This window comes from Pseudorca crassidens, chromosome 3 (assembly GCF_039906515.1).
Source record: "Pseudorca crassidens isolate mPseCra1 chromosome 3, mPseCra1.hap1, whole genome shotgun sequence".
Taxonomy (NCBI): Eukaryota; Metazoa; Chordata; class Mammalia; order Artiodactyla; family Delphinidae; genus Pseudorca; species Pseudorca crassidens.
The window spans coordinates 52,412,925-52,432,294 of NC_090298.1; the positions used below are offsets into that span (position 1 = coordinate 52,412,925).

Below are 19,370 nucleotides of genomic sequence, written 5' to 3' on the forward strand. Positions count from 1 at the left end.
CATGAGTCCATACAATACTTTCAGAGGACAAAGGAGGAGGAAAGCCAAAAAGAGTGAAAAGGAAAGAAAACTCTTCATTTCAGAAATATGTGAGAAAATATTATGTAAAGGAAATGATAAAATTAGAAAAATCACCATTTTGTAACCATCAATGTATTAATGATTCAGGGACAAATCATCAGTGGATGATAAAACACTGAGTAAAAGATTGTTGTGGAGAATTCTCTGGCGGTCCAGTGGTTAGGACTCGGCACTTTCACTGCCAGGGCCCGGGTTCAATCTCTGGTCGGGGAGCTAAGATCTTGCATGCTGCACGGTGCAGCCGAAAAAACATTAAAAGATTGCTGGGGAACAGGATATTTACATGATCTGACCATATAGATAATTTTTTTCCTTTTTTAAAATTGAAATACAGTTGATGTACAATTTTATGTTAGTTTCAGGTGAACTACATAGTGATTGAACATTTACATCCATTACGGAATGATCACAATAATTATAGTATCCAACTTTCCCCATACAAAATTATTACAATATTGTATACCATATTCCTTATGCTGTATATTACATCCTCTGGCTTATTTATTTCATAATTGGAAGCTTGCACCTCTTAATTCCCTTCATCTATTTCACCCAACCCACCACTCCACTCTCCTCTGGCAAACACCCGTTTGTTCTCTGTATCAATGAATCTGTTCTCATTTTGTTTGTTTTGTTTTTTAGATTCCACATATAAGTGAGATACAATATTTGTCTTTCTCTATCTTATTCCACTTAGGATGATACCCTCTAGATCCATCCACACTGTCACAAATGGCAAGATTTGGGGTTTTATATGGCTAATATTCCATTGTGTGTGTGTGTGTGTGTGTGTGTGTGTGTGTGTGTGTATGTGTGTGTGTATATGTATATATAAAACATCTTCTTTATCCATTCATCTATCGATGAACACTTAGGTTGCTCCCATATCTTGACTATTGTATATAATGCTACAATGAATACTGGGTTACATATATCTCTTCAAATGACTGTTTTTGTTTTCTTTGGGTAAATACCCAGAACTGAAATTAGTGGACTGTACAGTAGTTCTAGTTTTAATTTTTTGAGGAACCTCCATACTGTTCTCCATAGTGGCTGTATCAAATTACACTCCCAATAACAGTGCATGAGGATTCCCTTTTGTACACATACTCACCAACACTTTTTATATGCTGTCTTTTTGATGATAGCCATTCTGACAGGTGTGAGGTGGTACCTCATTGTAGTTTTGATTTGCAATTACCTGATGATTAGTGATGTTGAGCATCTTTTCATGTGTCTGTTGGCCAACTGTATATCTTCTTCGGAAAAATGTTTATTCAGGTCCTCTGCCCATTTGTTAATTGGTTTGTTTTTATGATGCTGAATTGTATGAGTTTTTTGGATGTTTAGAATAGTAACCCATTATCTGATATATCATTTGCAAATTATCTTCTCCCATTCAGTAGGCTGCTTTTTCATTTTGTTGATGGTATCCTTTGCTCTGCAATGGATTTTTAGTTTGATATAGTCCCATTTGCTTACTTTTGCTTTTGTTTCCCTAGCTCAAAGAGACAGATCCAAAAAAATATTGCTAAGATCAATATCAAAGAGTGTACTGCCTATGTTTTCTTCCAGGAGTTTCATGATTTCAGGTCTTATGTTTAATTCTTTGATTCATTTTGAGTTTATTTTTGTATTGATATACAGTGTGAGTAACTGGTCCAGTTTTCCCAATACAATTTATTAAAGAGGCTGCCTCTTCCCCATTGTATATTCTTACCTTCTTTGATGTAGATTAATTGACCATGTAAATGTGGGTTTATTTCTGGGCTCTCTACACTGTTCCATTGATCTGTGTCTGGTTTTGTTTCAGTACCATACTGTTTTGATTACTTTAGCTTTGTGGTTTAGTTTGAAAACAGGAAGCATGATACCTCTAGATTTGTTCTTTTTTCTCAAGATTGCTTTGGCTATCCAGGGTCTTCTGGATACAAATTTTAAAATTATTTGTTCTAGTCCTGTAGAAAATGCCATTGGCATTTTGATAGGGATTGCACTCAACCTGTAGATCGCTTTGTGTAGTACGGTCATTTTAACAATACTAATTCTTCCAATCCATGAGCACAGTATATCCTTCCATCTGTTAGTGTCACCTTCAATTTCTTTCATCAATGTCTTATAGTTTCCCGAGTGCAGGTCTTTTACACCTCCTTAGTTAGAATTATTCCTATGTATTTTATTCTTTTTTATGCAATTATACATTGGATTGTTTTCTTAATCTCTCTGTTAGTCCATCTTTAGCGTATGGAAATGCAACAGACTTCCATATATTAATTTTGGATCTTGCAACTTTAATGAATTCATTTATTAGTTCTAATAGTTTTTGGTGGTGTCTTGAGGGCTTTCTATATATAGTATCATGTCATCTGTAAACAGTGACAGTTTTACCTGTTCCTTTCCAATTTGGATTCCTATTATTTCTTTTTCTTGTTTGACTGACCTGGCTAGGACTTCCAAAACTATGTTGAATAAACGTGGTGAGAGTGGGTATCCTTGTCTTGTTCCTGACTGTAGAAGAAATGACTTCAGCTTTTCACCATCGAGGATGATGCTGGCTGTGGGTTTGCTACAGATGGGCTTAATTGTGTTGAGGTATGTTCCCTCTATAGCCACTTTGTAGAAACTTTTTATCGTAAGTGGATGTTGAATTTTGTCAAAAGCTTTTTCTGCATCTATTGAGATGATCATATGACTTTTATTCTTCAATCTTTTTATGTGGTATATCATATTGATTGATTTCCAGACATTGAACCATCCTTGCATCACTGGGATAAATCCCACTTGATCATGGTGTATGATCCTTTTAATGTCTTGTTGAAGTCAAATTGCTAATATCTTGTTGAGAATTTTTACATCTATGTTCATCAGTGATATTGGCAGGTAGTTTTCTTTTTCTGTGGTGTCTTTGTCTGGTTTTGGTATCAGGTTTTGGTGATGCTGGCCTCATAAGTTCAGAAGCATTCCTTTCTCTTCAAATTTTTGAAAAGGACAGCTGTTAACTCTTCTTTAAATGTTTGGTAGAATTTACTTGAAAATCTCCTGGTCCTAGACTTTTGTTTGTTGGGAGTTTTTGTTTTTGTTTTGTTTTTTAATTACTGATGCAATTCCATTACTGGTAATTGGTCTGTTCATATTTTTTATTTCTTCCTAGTTCAGTCTTGGAAGATTGTATATTTCTAGGAATTTATCCATTTTTTCTAGGTTGTCCAATTCATTGGTGTATATTTGTTCATAATAATATAATTCTTTGTATTTCTGTGGTGTCTGTTGTAACTTCTCTTTCATTTCTGATTTTGTTTCTTTGGGCCATCTCTCTTTTTTTTCTTGGTAAGTCTGGATAAAGGTTTATTAATTTTATCTTTTCAAAGAACCAGCTCTTAGTTTCATTGATTTTTTTTCTTTTTTTAAAGTCTCTACTTCATTAATTTCTGCTCATATCTTTATTACTTCTTTCCTTCTACTAACTTTGGGTTTTGTTTGTTCTTCTTTATTATTTCCATTAAGTGTAAGGTTAGATTGTTTGAGATTTTTTAAATTTCCTGAGATAGGTGTGTATCACTACAGACTTCCCTCTTATAACTGCTTTTGCTGAGTCCCATAGTTTTTAGATCACTGTGTTTCAATTTTCATTTGTCAGTTATTTTTTATTTCCTCTTTTATTTCTTCAGTGACCCACTGGTTGCTTAGTAGCAAATTATTTGGCCTCCACAAGCTTGTGTTTTTTGAAGTTTTTCCTGGCAGTTGATTTCTCATCTCATAGCATTGTGATCAGCAAAGATGCTTGATATGATTTCAAGTTTGTTAAATTTACTGAGACTTGTTTTGTGGCCTAGCCTGGAGAATGTTCCATGTGCACTTGAAAAGAATGTGTATTCTGCTGCTTTTGGATGGAGTGTTCTATATATATCATTTAAGTTTATCTGGCCTAATATGTCACTTAGGGCCAGTGTTTCCTTATTTTCTGTCTGGATGATCTGTCCATTGATGTAAGTGGGGTGTTAAAGTCCTCTACTATTATTGTATTACTAACAATTTCTCCCTTTATGTTAATATTTACATTATGAATTTAGGTGCTCCTATGTTGGGTGCATATATATTCACAATTATATCTTCTTGGTGGGTTGATTTCTTTATCGTTATGTAATGTCCTTTCCTGTCTCTAGTTACAGCCTTTGTATTAAAGTCTATTTTGTCTTGCATTTGTATTACTACCCCAACTTTCTTTTCATTTCCATTTTCATTGAATACCTTTTGCCATCCCTTCACTTTCAGTCTGTGTGTGTTTTTATATGTGAATTGAGTCTCTTGTAGGCAGCATGTATATGGGTCTTGTTCTTTTCTCTATTTAGCCACCCTAAGTCTTCTGACTGGAGCACAGAGTCCACTTACATTTAAAGTAATTATTGATAGGTACGTACTTACTGCCATTTTGTTAATTGTTTTCTAGTTGTATTTGTAGTTCCTGTTTCTTTTTTCTTCTCTTATTCTCTTTCCTTGTGATATGATTGCTTTCTTTAGTGTTGTGTCTTTATTCCTTTTAATTTTTTTATATCTGTATAGGTTTTTTGTTTGTGTTTACCACGAGGTTCATATACAACAACCTTTGTACACTGTAGTCTATTTTAAGTTGATGGTTGCTTAAGTTCAAGTGCGTTCTAAAAGCACTACATTTTTAATCCTCTCCACCAACATTTGATGTTTTGGATGTCATATTTTACATCTTTTTGTGATTCACTTAAGTAATTTAGATATAGATAATTTTACTACTTTTGTCTTTTAAGCTTCATAGTAGCTCTATAGACTGCTGATCCACTACCTTTAGTGTGTGTTTGCCTATACCAATGAGATTTTTCCTTTCATAATTTTCATATTTCTAGTTGTGGCCTTTTCTTTTCCACTTAGAGCAGTCCCTTTAACATTTCTTGTAAAGCCAGTTTAGTAGTGCTGAACTCTTTTATCTTTGCTTGTCTGTAAAACTCTTTTTATCTCTCCTTCAATTCTGAATGATAATCTTGCTAAGTATTCTTGGTTGTAGGTTTTTTTCCTTTCAGCACTTTGAATATATCATGCCACTCCCTTCTGGCCTGCAAAGTTTGTGCTGAAAAGGCAGCTCATAACCTTATGGGAGTTCCATTGTATGTAACTAGTAGCTTCTCTTGTTGCTTTTAAGATTCTCCCTCTACCTTTATTTTCTGCCATTTTATTTATAATGTGTCTTGCTGTGAATTTCTTTGGGTTCATGTTGTTTGGGACTCTGTGCTTCCTGGACCTGTTTCTTTCCTGTTTCCTTCCCCAGGTTAGGGAAAATTTCAGCTAACTTATTTCTTCAAATAAGTTACCTGCCCCCTTCCCTCTCTCTTTTCCTTCTTGTACCCCTTTAATGCAAATGTTAGTACACTTGATTGTACCTTAAACTATCCTCATTTTTTAAAATTATTTTTTTCTCTTTTCCTGTTCAGCTTGGGTGATTTGCACTACTCTGTCTTTCAGATTGCTGATCCATTTTTCTTTATCATCTAATTTATTGTTGATTCTTTCTAATGTATTTTTTATTCTAGTTATTGTATTTTATTATTCAACTGTTTCATTCTTTTATATTTTCTAAGTCTTTGTTGAAATTCTCATTGTGTTCATCCATTCTTCTCCCAAGTGCAGTAAGCATCTTTATGATAATTACCTTGAATTCTTTATCATGTAGATTGCTTATCTCCACTTCGTTTAGTTCTTTTTTTGAGGTTTTGTCTTGTTCCATTGTTTGGAACATATTCGTCTCCTCATTTTGCCTAATTCTCTCTGCTTATTTCTATGTATTAGGTAGGTCACTTATATATCCCAATCTTGAAGAAGTAGCTTTATGTAGGAGATGTGCTATGGGGCCCAACATCATGCTCCCTTCTGATCACCAGGCTATATGAGCTAAGAGTGCCCTCTATGTGGGCCGTGGGCACTCTTCTATTGTGGTGGGCTGACTACTGTGGGCATGCTGGTAGGCAGTGCTAGCCTCCAGCATTAACAGGCTGGAGGGAGGATTCCAAAATGGCACTTCCCAGTGCCAGTCTCATCACAGTAGAACAAGCTCCCCAAAATGGCTGCTGCCAGTGTCTCTGTCCCCAGACAGACAGTTGCCTCCTGTCTCTCTGGGAGGCTCTCTAAGACCATCAGGTGGGTCTAACCCAGGCTCCTTTCAAACTACTCCCTCTGCACTGGGACCCTGAGGGTGTTAGATTTTGCATGTGCCCAGTAAGAGTGGAGTCCCTCTTTCCTACAGCCCTCCAGCTCTCCCAAATGTAAGCCCTGGTAGTTTTCAAAGCCAGACTTTCTGGGGACTCGCCTTCCTGGTTCAGAACCTCTAGGCTGAGGAACACAAGGTGGAGCTTGGACTCCTCACTCCTTGAGGAGGACATCTGCACTTGAAGTATCTTTCTTGTCTGTGGGTCATCAACCTGAGGTTGTGTATCCTGCCTATACCACATCTCTGCCCCTCCTCAATGTGGCTCCTTCTTTGTATCTTCAGTTGTGGAAAATCTTTTCTGCTAGTCTTCAGGTCATCCTCCTAGATATTTGCTCTGTAAGCAGTTCTAATTTGGGTGTGCCTATGGGAGGAGGCGAGTTCAGGGTCTTCCTATTCAGCCATCTTAGGGAAGCTCCTCACTCTTTTTTTTTTTTGCGGTACGCGGGCCTCTCACTGTTGTGGCCTCTCCCGTTGTGAAGCACAGGCTCTGGACGCGCAGGGTCAGTGGCCATGGCTCACGGGTCCAACCGCTCCGCGGCATGTGGGATCTTCCCGGACCAGGGCACGAACCCGTGTCCCCTGCATCGGCAGGTGGACTCTCAACCACTGCGCCACCAGGGAAGCCCTCATACATTATTTTTAATTATAAAAGGAGTAATAGAAAGATATAGTAGTCACCACCTTAAGATATAAATTTCAGAATCACCATCAGTAGGACAGTTTGAAATTATGGACCTCCTAATATAATGCAATAAATGGTATACAAATTATTTATGTAGACTTCATGCCAAAATGTAACCTAAATTTAATCATGAGGAAGCCATCACACATATCCAGAATACGACACATTCTATAAAATCACTGGCCTTAACTCTTTGGAAAAGTCTATGTCATGAAAAATAAACAACCAAAAAAGACAGGAATACTTTCTAGATTAAAAGAGACTAAAGTGATATATCAAAATGCAACGTGTAGTCCTTGATTGGATTCTGGATCGAAAAACATAGCTATAGATGGTATTTGGGGGACAAGTGGAGAAATTTCAATACTAATGAAATTAATTAGAAAATTAATGCTAATTTTCTTACATGTGAATGGTAGGGTAGTTATGCAGGGTACGTCTTAGGAGATATAACTAAAGTATTTGGGATCAGCAAGAAAATTTTATATGTGTGTACACACATACACACACACACACACACACACATACACACAAACACACCCTTGTAGAGAGACAGAGAGCAAGAAAGAGAGAGGAAGTAAACACAGCAAAGTATTAGCTACTATTGACTCTAGGGTAAACATATATGGATGTTCATTGTATTTCTCTTCCAGTAAGTTTAAATAGGTTTAAAATATGTTGAAATTTGTTTCCCTAAATAAATATATATCATATAAAATTATTATATATAATAAATATGTATTATTTGTGAATATATATATGCAACATGCTGCCATGTGACTGTTTCACCATTAGAAGTCTTCAAGTAGAGGCAATTCTCCCTTCTAAAATTCACTGAATCAATTCAACTCAAAATTTTGTTGAACACCTGCAATATGCTAAATCCAGCTCAAAATCAAGTATACAGAAATGAAGAGGGTATATCTTTGCCCTCAAACATTCACTGTCTAATAGGGAAACAGACATGTAAATAAATAAATAGTATGATAAGTGCAACAGTGGAGACATCAAAGAAAGAGGCAACACAGAGACAGATATGGTTAACTGTATGCAGAGCTGTCTAATAGAACTTTCTGTGATAGACAAGTTCTTTACCTGTGCTATCCAATACAGCAGTCCCTAGCCACATGTGACTAAAGAGCACTGGAAATATGCTACTGCAATTGAGGAACTGAATTTTTTATTTTATTTATTGTAATTAATTTACATTTGAACAGCCAAATGTGGATAGAAGCTACCATATTGAACAGCATCACTCCATAGGGCATGGCAGGGAAGGGGAGGTTGAAGAGAGAAGAAATTAAGAAAGTCTTCCCAAAAGATGCAACATCTAACAGGGTCTTGAAGGATGACAGGAATTTGCCCAATTAGATAAGGTAGGAAATATTCTATGCAGATAAAGAAGCACATAAAAGTATGAAGAGATGTCCCAACACGGCATTTTTAGGAAATCAGTAAATTTCACATTACATGGGCATAGAGAGCAGAGGAAAGGAATGGGGTAAGAAGAAGAGTGAGGATAATAAAGTTAAAAGAAAAGAGAGAGCTTATATTATAAAAGATCTGATGTATCATCCAGAAGAGCTTAAATCTGATCACGGTATTTGGAACTAGCAAACAGAGAGCAAGAGTCAGACAATTAATTTCATATTTTAGAACGATCATTTTGACAGAAGACTGGAGTGGAGACTGCAAGTAGAAACGGGAAGCCAACTGAAGTTACTATTGCACTAGTTTAGCAAAAGTTAAGAATCTGGATGGAAATGAAAGAGGGAACAAATGAGCTATTTGGGAGGTATATGGAAAAGGGAAACAAAGAGGAAGACTCCCTGATATTTAGCTTCTGATACTGATAATAAAACAGAAATAAAGCAGGGAGAATCAGACCCAGAAAGACAAGTGGGCAGAAGGAAAGAGTATGACTATGTTTCAATACTGATAGCTTTAGCTTTAGATCACAAACTGCAAGCTGGGATGAAAGCAGAATGTGCAGCTCACAAAAGAGGAGAGGCGTCTGAATCTGCATCCAGGAAAGGGAAGAGAAATCAGGCTATATTTGAAGCTTCTGTGAGATGCAGCCAAACACGCCAGTGTCTGAACTGAATAACAGTGTGGTCTGCTCTCTCTGACCCTGCTGTCTAGTTATCAGGGCATAACTAATGAAACTCCAGCAGAACAAAACAGTCAGAGTCATCATGTTTTCAGACACCCTCGCTTTCTTTACCTTGTTAGAGCGAGAGCATGAATATAACTTGTGCTCTGTTTTTATAGGAAATAAGGCAAAACAAATTTACAGGTACCTAACATTTCCCATACTGTATATCACATATAAATAAATTATAGCAAAAGCCTACTCCTACAACTAGGAATTACATTGTTTTTGAAAGAAACAAATATTGAAAGCCTAGAACTATGACATATATATATATATATATATATATATATATATATATATATATATATATACACACACACATACACACACATATCATTACTCTTCACAACTACCCTGTGAAAGTGGTTAGTATTATCTCTATTTTACAAGTGAGGAAATTGAGGCTCAGAAAGGTTTAGTGGCTACCCAAGATCACACAGCTAGTTAGTGGCTGAACTGAGATTCAACTCTAAGTTCAACAAACCAAAGTCAAGTCCCACTGAACCCAATGACTATATGCTGCTTATGGAGGTGGAAGAAAACAAAATGCAAAACAATGAGGTCTCTGTTCCCATCTTTCTGAGAGCTCACGCTGTCACCAGCATTCCTTGGTACAATGCCCTGATGCTTCCTAATTTTACCTTTTAAACTATGCTCTACAACCTAAAATGCCTTCCCCTCCCCTCTGTTTATCCCAGTTCTACCTGTCCACCAAATCCACCTTCAATTCAAATTCCCCATCACGTGAGAGGCCTTCCAGACAAATTCTTTCCATCATGCACTCTCTTTCCCAACATCTTTAATTCCATTTATGGACTCAGTCATTGAACCACCTATCCATCCCAGAAAAAGGAGATGATTCTGTGTAAGGTAATGTATTCAGCAATGAGGCTGTACAAAAGAAATACCTATAAGAATACAGATGGACCCTGACTTACAATGGCTTAACTTACAATTTTTTGACTTTACGATGGTGCAAAAGCAATACTCATACAGTAGAAACCATACTCCAAATTTTGAAGGTTGATCTTTTCCAGGGCTAGTGATAAGTGGCATGATTCTCCCTCGTGATGCTGGGCAGTGGCAGCGAGCTGCACTTCCCAGTCAACCATGCAATCACGAGGGTAAACAATGACACACTTACAATCATTCTGTACCCATGCAACCATTCTGCTTTTCACTTTCAGTACAGTATTCAATAAATTACACAAGACATTCAACACTTTATTATAAAATAGGCTTTGTGTTAGATGATTCTGCCCAACTGTGAGGCTAATGTAAGTGTTCTGAGCATATTTAAGATAGGCTAGGCTAAGCTGTGTCAGTAGGTTAGGTGTATTAAATGCATTTTCGACTTATGACATTTTCAAGTTTATCGGGATGTAACATCGTAAGTCGAGGAAGATCTGTACTGTTTAGGGACGGAAGACATGGAAAACTAGCGAGTTTAATATGAAATATCATTTCATATTATAAAATACTTGGAAATATTTTAGACCTATAAATCATTTGTTGTTTTATGTATACAAGTGTTAATTTGAGTGTCTGGTCACTTCAACATCACCGGAAATTTCTTATATTTCTTCTATAGCCTTCCATGCATCCAAAACAAATTGGCTGAACTCTTGTGAGGCACAGTGCTAGGTATTACAGGGAATACGAATAGATACAAGATGCAATCTCTGCCCTTCAGCTGAAGAAATAAAACAAGTATGCATATAAGGCAGAACATATATGATAAACTTATATAAGTGTTATATATCATAGTAAGTGCTAGGAACATAGAATAAAAGCAAAACTAAATAATAGTTTTTCAAGGAAGGACTCATGTTGTCCTGGTATCTGAGCTGAGCCTAAAGCATCATTAGGATCCTAAAAGCCCAAAATAGAAGATTAAGTCTAGAAAAGAAAGATTCATGCTTAAGAAATATACCAATTTATTGTTCTCTAATCAAATAAAAAAGTCACTTCTATAAGAAGTAAACTTTCATCCTAGCAAGTTTAATATGCAAACAATATTTTGATTAGTAGTAAACTGTGAAAATGAATATCAAAAGAAAGATTTAGATCTGCTATTCTGAGCTTCCAACTCATGGCAGTCAGCTGGCTAAGAAAAATGGCAAGGGGTAGCTGGCAAACTACAGGCTATTGAGGTATTTATAACCACTTGAGTCTAAAAAAAATTCCTAAAGCTTTATTTAATATTTGCAAATAAAGTTTTCTAATTATTTAATATTAAATTGCATACTCTATTACTGAACTCCTCAGGGAAGAAGATACTATTTAAATGCAAAAAAGCATAATTATTCATTTCAATTTAACAATAATTAAATGAAAAGCAAGTACAGGTACTGCCAAGAATCTCTTCTAATACTGTACTAGTGGACATGCGACTATTAACAAACACTAATCTCATTAAAAATAAATGATTTATCTAGGCTCAGATTCATCATATTCATAGTTAAAAGTATATGGCTTACGGAGCTCTATAAATAATCAATTTTCTGATAACATTTACACCTGGTCATAGCATTCTGTGCAGTATTAAATGTATTTATTTCAAGATTTCATATGCTAAATGAAAACATGTCTAGTCATCTTATTACAGAGAATAAAATCTAAACATAAAAGCAGAGCTTGGGAAATTAATTCTCCACAAATTTTTTGGATTTTCTATTTTTCTGAGCTGGATTATTAGAACAGATTAACAAAGTGATTTGTGTGTGTGTGTGTGTGTGTGTGTGTGTGTTTGTGTATGTATGTGAAGAGAGAAAATGTAGGTGTTCAGTATGGCCAACTAAATTCCTTATGTATCCAATGCTTCCAAAAATAACAACTCTAAATTCTGGACAAAATACAAAAAACAAAAACAACAACAACTAAAGGCAGCCTGGGTGCCTCTGAATAGGAAAATGCCTAAACAAACGGTGATGCATTCAAACAACCAATACTGAGCAGTTTAAAAAAAAGAACCATGCAACAACAGGACTGAATGTCAAAACCATTATGTCAAGTAAAAAAGGTCTCACACACAAGGGTATACATAGTATGATTCCTTTTATGTGAAATTCTAACAGAGACAAATCTAATCTATGGTGGAAAAACAAAACAAAACAAAACAGTGATTTTCTCTGGCGAGTGTTTTAGGCAACTGACTCTGAAGGGGCAGGGAAAACTTCCCGGGTGGTAATCTTCGCTATCTTGATAGGGGTGGTAAGTTATATAGGTGTATGCATTTGTCAAAATTTAGTGAACATACAGTTGAGATCTGTGTTTTTTATTGCATGTAAATTTTACCTCAAAAGAAAAGAATGTAAAATATTGAACTGTAGTCAATGACATGCATACTAAAATATTTAGGGGGAAAGTGTACTGATGGCTGCAATTTACCTTGAAATGCATCAAAAATAAGATAGGCACAGATAGATGAATAAATATTGATATAGCAAATATACTAAAATATTAATGGCAAAATCTTGGTGTGGATATATGCATATTCACTGTAAACCTCTTTGATTTTTCTAAATCTTCATTAAAAAAATGTTAGAGATCAAAAAAAAAAAAAGGAAAATAACATTAGATTAATTCAGAACAAGTTCTATGAGGCTAACATCATTTCCTTTCTATTTTATCGGGATTACCACCAGACTGGTAACTCAGAGAAAAACAATTGACAATGTATTTGGACCCCGATAAATTTGGATCTCTCTTCATAATCTGATTAAGGCAAAAACCCCAGATTGCATAAATAATAATGATAATAGCTACTGCTGTGTACAATACTCTTTACTAGACACTTTCCTAGCACTTTATATATATTAACTATTTGATCTCGACAACAATGCGATGAGATAAATACTATTATCCACATTATACCAATGGGGAAACTAAGATGTTAGGATAATTTGCTCAAGGTCACATACATGTAAGTGGAAGAGCCAGAAATTAGAATCCAAAGAGTGTGGGTCAGAACCCCTGCTCTTAACCACTTCCCCATGACTGTTCCCCTAGTTGACTCTGTAACTGATACAATGTCATATAGGGTGCTCTTGTCAAGTTTGTGGTTGACATGAAGCTAGGAGCAAAAGCAAATATAGTACTTTACAATTTATCCCAAACGATTAGGGACATATAAATAAAAGACTAACAAGATAAAATCCCATAGGGATAAAATATAAGATCCTGCATTTGAGTCCAAACAACCAACTTTACCTCCTGTGACAACACTGGTGCACAGCAGGTGTTGGGCAAGAATCTGTCAAATGAATGTACGACTGAGTGGCAGGGGAGAGAGAGTGTGTGAAAAAGGACAGGCTTTAATAAAACCAAAGCAAAATATAAATTTAATAGATAATGCTACAAAACACTAATATATAACTATGTTATCTAGAAGTAGGTTAAATGAGCACTCTACAAGTCTGTTCTAGTCAGACCAATGCCAGATATGCTGTGCTAACTTCTGGGAACTACAGAGTAAAGACACAGGTAACCTGGAACAAGTTTAGAACAAAAGTGTAAGATTTAAAACTGACCTATGTGAGGTACAATGGAAAAAGCTGTGAACATTTAATGTGGAGAAAAGAATTAAATGAATACAGTAGCAAACTTCAAAATGTAAGGTACTGTCATGAAAAAGAAGAGTCACAGTTATTCTATTATTGTCCATAAGAATAAAAATAAAGTCAATTGAGAGAAGCTACAGGAGCTTCAGGGAAACAAAATCAGCGTCAAGGAAGACTTTTCTAACAGATATAACCACAAAAGAAAAGGTGGGAGAGAAGGGACTATCTCATAAGGGTATGAATACCCTAAATATGATAAAAATAACTCAATGAAAGATTGGACCAAATTAACCTGAAGACCTCTTTCAAATCTAAGAACTTACTATATAATAAAAGGTAATTTTTATAAATCTGTCATAAAAAGCTTCAGATTGATTAAAATAGACTTGGCATGACAAAATTTAAACGTAAAGGAAAAAATAAAAGTTATTTGCCAAGTCTGTAAATGCAGAGAGCTTTCAGCCTAAAAACACTGTAATAAAATGCAAAAGAAAAGATAAACAAATTTGTCTACATAAATATTTAAAACTTTTACATATGAAAAACATTAAAAGGCAAACAATAAGCTATGCAATTAGGACAAAGGGATTTTATCTTTAATATAGAGCTATGGTGTCCAGTACAGCAGCCACAAGCCACATATGGCTATTTAAATTTAATTAATTTAAATTGACCTTAAATTAATTAACCATTAAAATTTTAGTTTCTCCATTGCACTAGCCACATTTCAAGTTCTTAACAGCCACTGTGGTTAGTGGCTACTGTACTGGACAATGCAGATACAGAACATTTCCATCACTGCAGAAAGTTCTATTGGAATTTTAATATTTAAAAAATTTAGTGCAGGGAATTCATTACATAGCTGATGGAAGAGCTGAGATGCCAAACAGGGGGTTGTGCATCAATGCAGAGATTAGCAACAGCAGGAAGCCGTTACCGTCCCTAAGACAGAACAGAGTGCAGAGCCCAAAACCCAATGTCACCTGGAAAAAGCTGGGACCATAGCGGGTGTCTTGGGTGGGAGCTGGAGACAAGGAGGAGAAGCAGCCCCTGCTGGATAAACACCCTGATGTAAAACGAGGGGAAGAAATACCCAACTTCTGCCTTCCTTCTGCCCTCCAATCTCCTGCCAGTACCTCCCACGGCTGAACACAGACAAAACCCAGGTGTCAAAGGAGCCTGGGAAACATAGCCTGCAGGGGTCAGACCCTCTGTTAAAAAGGGCAGAAAAGGAAAGGGAAGAAATGTCTGAGGTCAAACAGGATGAGGCCTGGCACAGGTACAAATAATTTAGAGAGAAAAAAAAAAAACACAAATGGCCAACATTTGAAAAATGCCCAACCTCACCAGTAATTAAATGTAAATTACAAATCACTGTTAAAATAAGAATAATATTAAATTAACAATAATAAATAATAATTCAAGTACTTAGTGCTGATAAGGGTGTGGTAAAAACAGATTCACTGACATATCCTAGGGGAAGAAAAGAATTTTCAAAATATTTTCAAAGAAGCCGGAACAATTTTGAAATTAGCATCAATAAATTTTTAAATGTTTATACTGTTAGACCAACTGAGTGCATTTCCAAGGATAGATACAAAGTCTAGAAAATCTTAAGTCCGGAAAATCATATTAGAAACAAAGATGTTCATTGCAGCTTTATAATATTGAAAAAAAAAGGGACACCTTCAATGTCCACCAGTAGGACAAAGCAAAGTAAGGCAAAGTAAGGTACATCTATCAATTTATTAAAAAATAATACTGCTTGTTTGCCAGCCACAATGAAAGGTGCTATATATATAAAAAAGATTAAGAGGTAATGATAGACTAATTTGTATTCATTTAAATAATGTTTATGAAGGATTTAAATAAAATAAGACCGTGTTTGTGATATGCCTAGTGAATAAAGATTAATCTGAAATTGATTACTCTTACGTCAAACAACATATGCCAAAAGGTTATTAGTAACAGTGGTTGCCTCTAAGTGGTAAATTTATGAGCTTATTTTTTCCTTCTTTTATGTTTCCAAACGTTCAAAATTTTCTAAATAAAAAAACAAATTTTACGGAGCTATAAAAAACTCCTTCAGAGCTATTAATGCAAATGTTTAACAACTGTAAACCTGCCACAACAGTGCCAGTTTACCTGTTACAATAATAAACTGCATTATTTGGATCCAATTCTATCGCCTGTGTGTAACAATCCACTGCAGCAGCATAATTTTCTTCTTTCATGTGGTTATTGCCTAAAATAACCAATAGGTACAGTAAGTACAATATACAGAAAAAAAAGTCTGGAAGATAAATTTTAATCATAGAAACTACAGTAATACGAAGGTCAGCAACATGATTTTTCATTCATATTGGAAATAAATTTTATATTGTACTATAGAGTTGATACCCCTTAGCTTTCAGTGTGTTTGAATGATTTTTAACAACGGAGAGTCTTTAAAAAATTAATCTTTGACCATGCCACTCTCAAAAATTAATTTTTTAAAGACTCTATACACTACCAAACGTAAAATAGATAGCTAGTGGGAAGCAGCCGCATAGCACAGGGAGATCAGCTCGGTGCTTTGTGACCACCTGGAGGGGTGGGATAGGGAGGGTGGGAGGGAGGGAGATGCAAGAGGGAAGAGATATGGGAACATATGTATATGTATAACTGATTCACTTTGTTATAAAGCAGAAACTAACACACCATTGTAAAGCAATTGTACTCCAATAAAGATGAAAAACAAAATTAATCTTTTAATATCTTATAAAACCAGACTTCAATAAGTGAGTAACTGTAACAATTATGATTACCTCTTGGCAAAACCTAATCTCTTCTCACCTTCCTTATCTTCATCTCTCTCTTTCCTATTAGAGCTGCCCCACCCCATTCCAGGTGGACCACCCTCCACAATTACTATCTCAGTCTGGACCTGGTCCTCCATTCCTTCCCTGTCAAAACATGCACCTGCTGATGAGCAAGCCCTCAGAACATGTGGTGAGGGTAAGCTAGTAAAACTACTCATGTCAATGTCATTGGCAGATATTTTTATGTGCTATCCCTTCCAGAGATAGATTCTCTCTTAAAGAAGATTATTGGAGATTAATTTCTAGAAAGACAGAATTTCAGATACCACAGCTAGCCCACAGCATACTGATCTTCAGGAAGGGCTTCTGCAGACACATCTGACAATAATTTAGCTACATTAACGACTGGGCGGCAAAATAAGGGATTTCTTGTGGCTATCTTCTGTAATCCATTAAACAGAAAAAAAGTGTCGTGATCACTAATAAGAACCAATGCTCAAAATTGAAATTTTTAAAACACTGGGATTACAAGGAAGTGTTTACATCTCAAAAGCCTCTATTATTCCTTCCAGCTTTCTCTGAACCAGAAGCTCTCCTATTAGCCTTGTTTTCTTAACAGATCATTAGCTACTTAATGGGAGGAGAGTGTAAATTTGCAGATAACAGTAAGATTAAAGGAAAGACATGTAGATAAGAGTACCTAAAATCATACAAACATTACTTCAAATTAAGAAGCAGAAATGAATATAAAGAGTGATTGCTAAATGAATATAAAAAGTGATTTCTACATAATTTCTCTTTGGGATGATAAAATGTTCTAAAATTGTGGTGATGGCTACACAACTCTGTGTACATACTAAAAACCAATGAATTCATACATGTTACAGTAAATCGCATGGTACGTCAATTATAGCTCAATAAAGCTGTATTTTTAAAGCTAAAAAAATTAATTTACATCTCCACCCCCAAAACGAAATGAAGCTAAAAGGTTACATAGCCTTTATGATTGAGCAAGAAATTAACTACATTAGCCTCAGTACTTAAATAGATTTGCTTCTTCCATGTAAAAGATTTAAATTCTCTGGGTTACGTGGATTTTCTTGTTGCCATTGGGTCTTTTTGCCTTGGGATGGCATTTCTTGGGTAGTAGTAAAACCTAGTGTATGTCTTTTCCCGTAAACCACACTAAGTGTACAGATACTAAATATATATATAGCGATATTAATGATACAAAGCTTCAAGTCAGAAAATATTCAATATACAAAAACTCAGGACACAGATATTTGTGAAGATAAATATAACTAGGCACTGCACAGCACTCTATATTTATACACAGAACTCTCCTGTCTCCTTTAATCCTCAAGACAACCCTTTGAGATATGCCTTTACTTCTGTGACATGGCAGGGAATTACAGCAATGAACCCTTCCTGGTTTTGTCTGATCTTATTGCAGCTCTTCAGAAGCAAAGCACACAAAAATATTTGAAAGCAACCTTCCAGGAAGGTACTAGCTGGCCAGAAGCCCTGATTAACACAGGTAAGTATAACATGCAGCCTGTAATAACCCTATGCTTGACAGTTTCCCGTGGCCATTTGTTTTCACACGAATAGCAAAATCTGTATGACAATTGCTTTAACTTTATGTGTAACATGTCTTAGATGTGACATGTCTTAGTGAAAACAAAGATTAAGAGCTTTTGGTTAAACCCACAAGCAGTAAGTAATTCAGTTTACCCATGCTGCCAGAGTAAATAAGCCTCATTCTGCATCTCCTTCCAACCCTCAACTTACTAACATTCATTATATCAAAACAAACTCTACAGGGAATGCAGTCTCCCAATGTTCTGCCATGCAGAGGGAGTAAATATGAGGGACAAAAATAAAATTTCAATTTGCCATTTAGTACTAGAGCTAAAACAAGAGAGCTGCAAAAGCAAAATGTTAGTGGAGCATATATTACATCACTGAGGATTTCACACACTACAAAAGTCTAAGTAGAAGGAAAAAGAAACATCAGATTAAATTGTTTCAGTGAGAATAATATATGAAAAATGCATTTGTATCTGGATAGTTCAAATGCAAATTCTTTGGAGAATACTATAATTCAAATGACAATGAGGATCTGGTTACTTTATTTTACATGTAATTTACGAAAGTCCTAATTCTAAAATTTTAAGTCACTGTAGTGATAAGATTTCTTAGAGGAAATAAAAAACTGAAAACTGAAACCAGTCTATTTGTAGGAAACACAGCATTTTCTAATGTAATCCAAAGAAGATAATCACACAATAGTGAAAATAAATATAGACAAAGATATTAAGACAGCTTTACTTAGGATTACAAAATTATCTGTCTAGGTAAGTAAATCATGGTCTAACAGTACCATGGAACACTATGCAGCCATTAAAAGCAGTGATACAGTGTAATTTATAGACCTAATAGAAAGGACCATGCCCGAGGAATAGGAAAAGCATACTCTTTTCCATATCTACCTTTTTACACAACAACCAATTTTTTAAAGAAAAAACTCAACTGCCTTCTTCAGAGTATAAACTAAAGAAAAGGCCAGAAAATGGTTCTGAACCATTTGTGTACAGCTTCAGAACATTGCACATTCCCTAATAACTCTCTGCCTATAGGACAGGGTCTTTGTTGGCTCTCATTCACTGGTAAAGATCAGGACTCTGCCCTACAGCTCCTTAGTACAAATCTTGTAGGCCTGACCTGGCTTGCCTCTATAGCTCAACAAAACTGACATGATATAAAAACTGAACACAGATCCTCAATGGTGACTTATTTATTAAAATCAAGTATGCTTCAATAGTCACTATTAAAAAATTTAATAACAGTAATCATG

At 35.5% G+C, this 19,370-nt stretch overlaps 1 protein-coding gene across 2 annotated transcripts in view; it reads right to left on the minus strand.

The window, feature by feature from the left end:
- SGTB (small glutamine rich tetratricopeptide repeat co-chaperone beta) overlaps nucleotides 1-19,370 on the minus strand; it is a 48,134-nt gene that overhangs the window by 15,078 nt on the left and 13,686 nt on the right. For both annotated transcript variants that reach the window (XM_067730817.1, XM_067730815.1), the window contains exon 5: nucleotides 15,858-15,957. In XM_067730817.1, coding sequence (XP_067586918.1) covers nucleotides 15,858-15,957 — 100 coding nt within the window. The remainder of the gene's footprint in view (nucleotides 1-15,857; nucleotides 15,958-19,370) is intronic.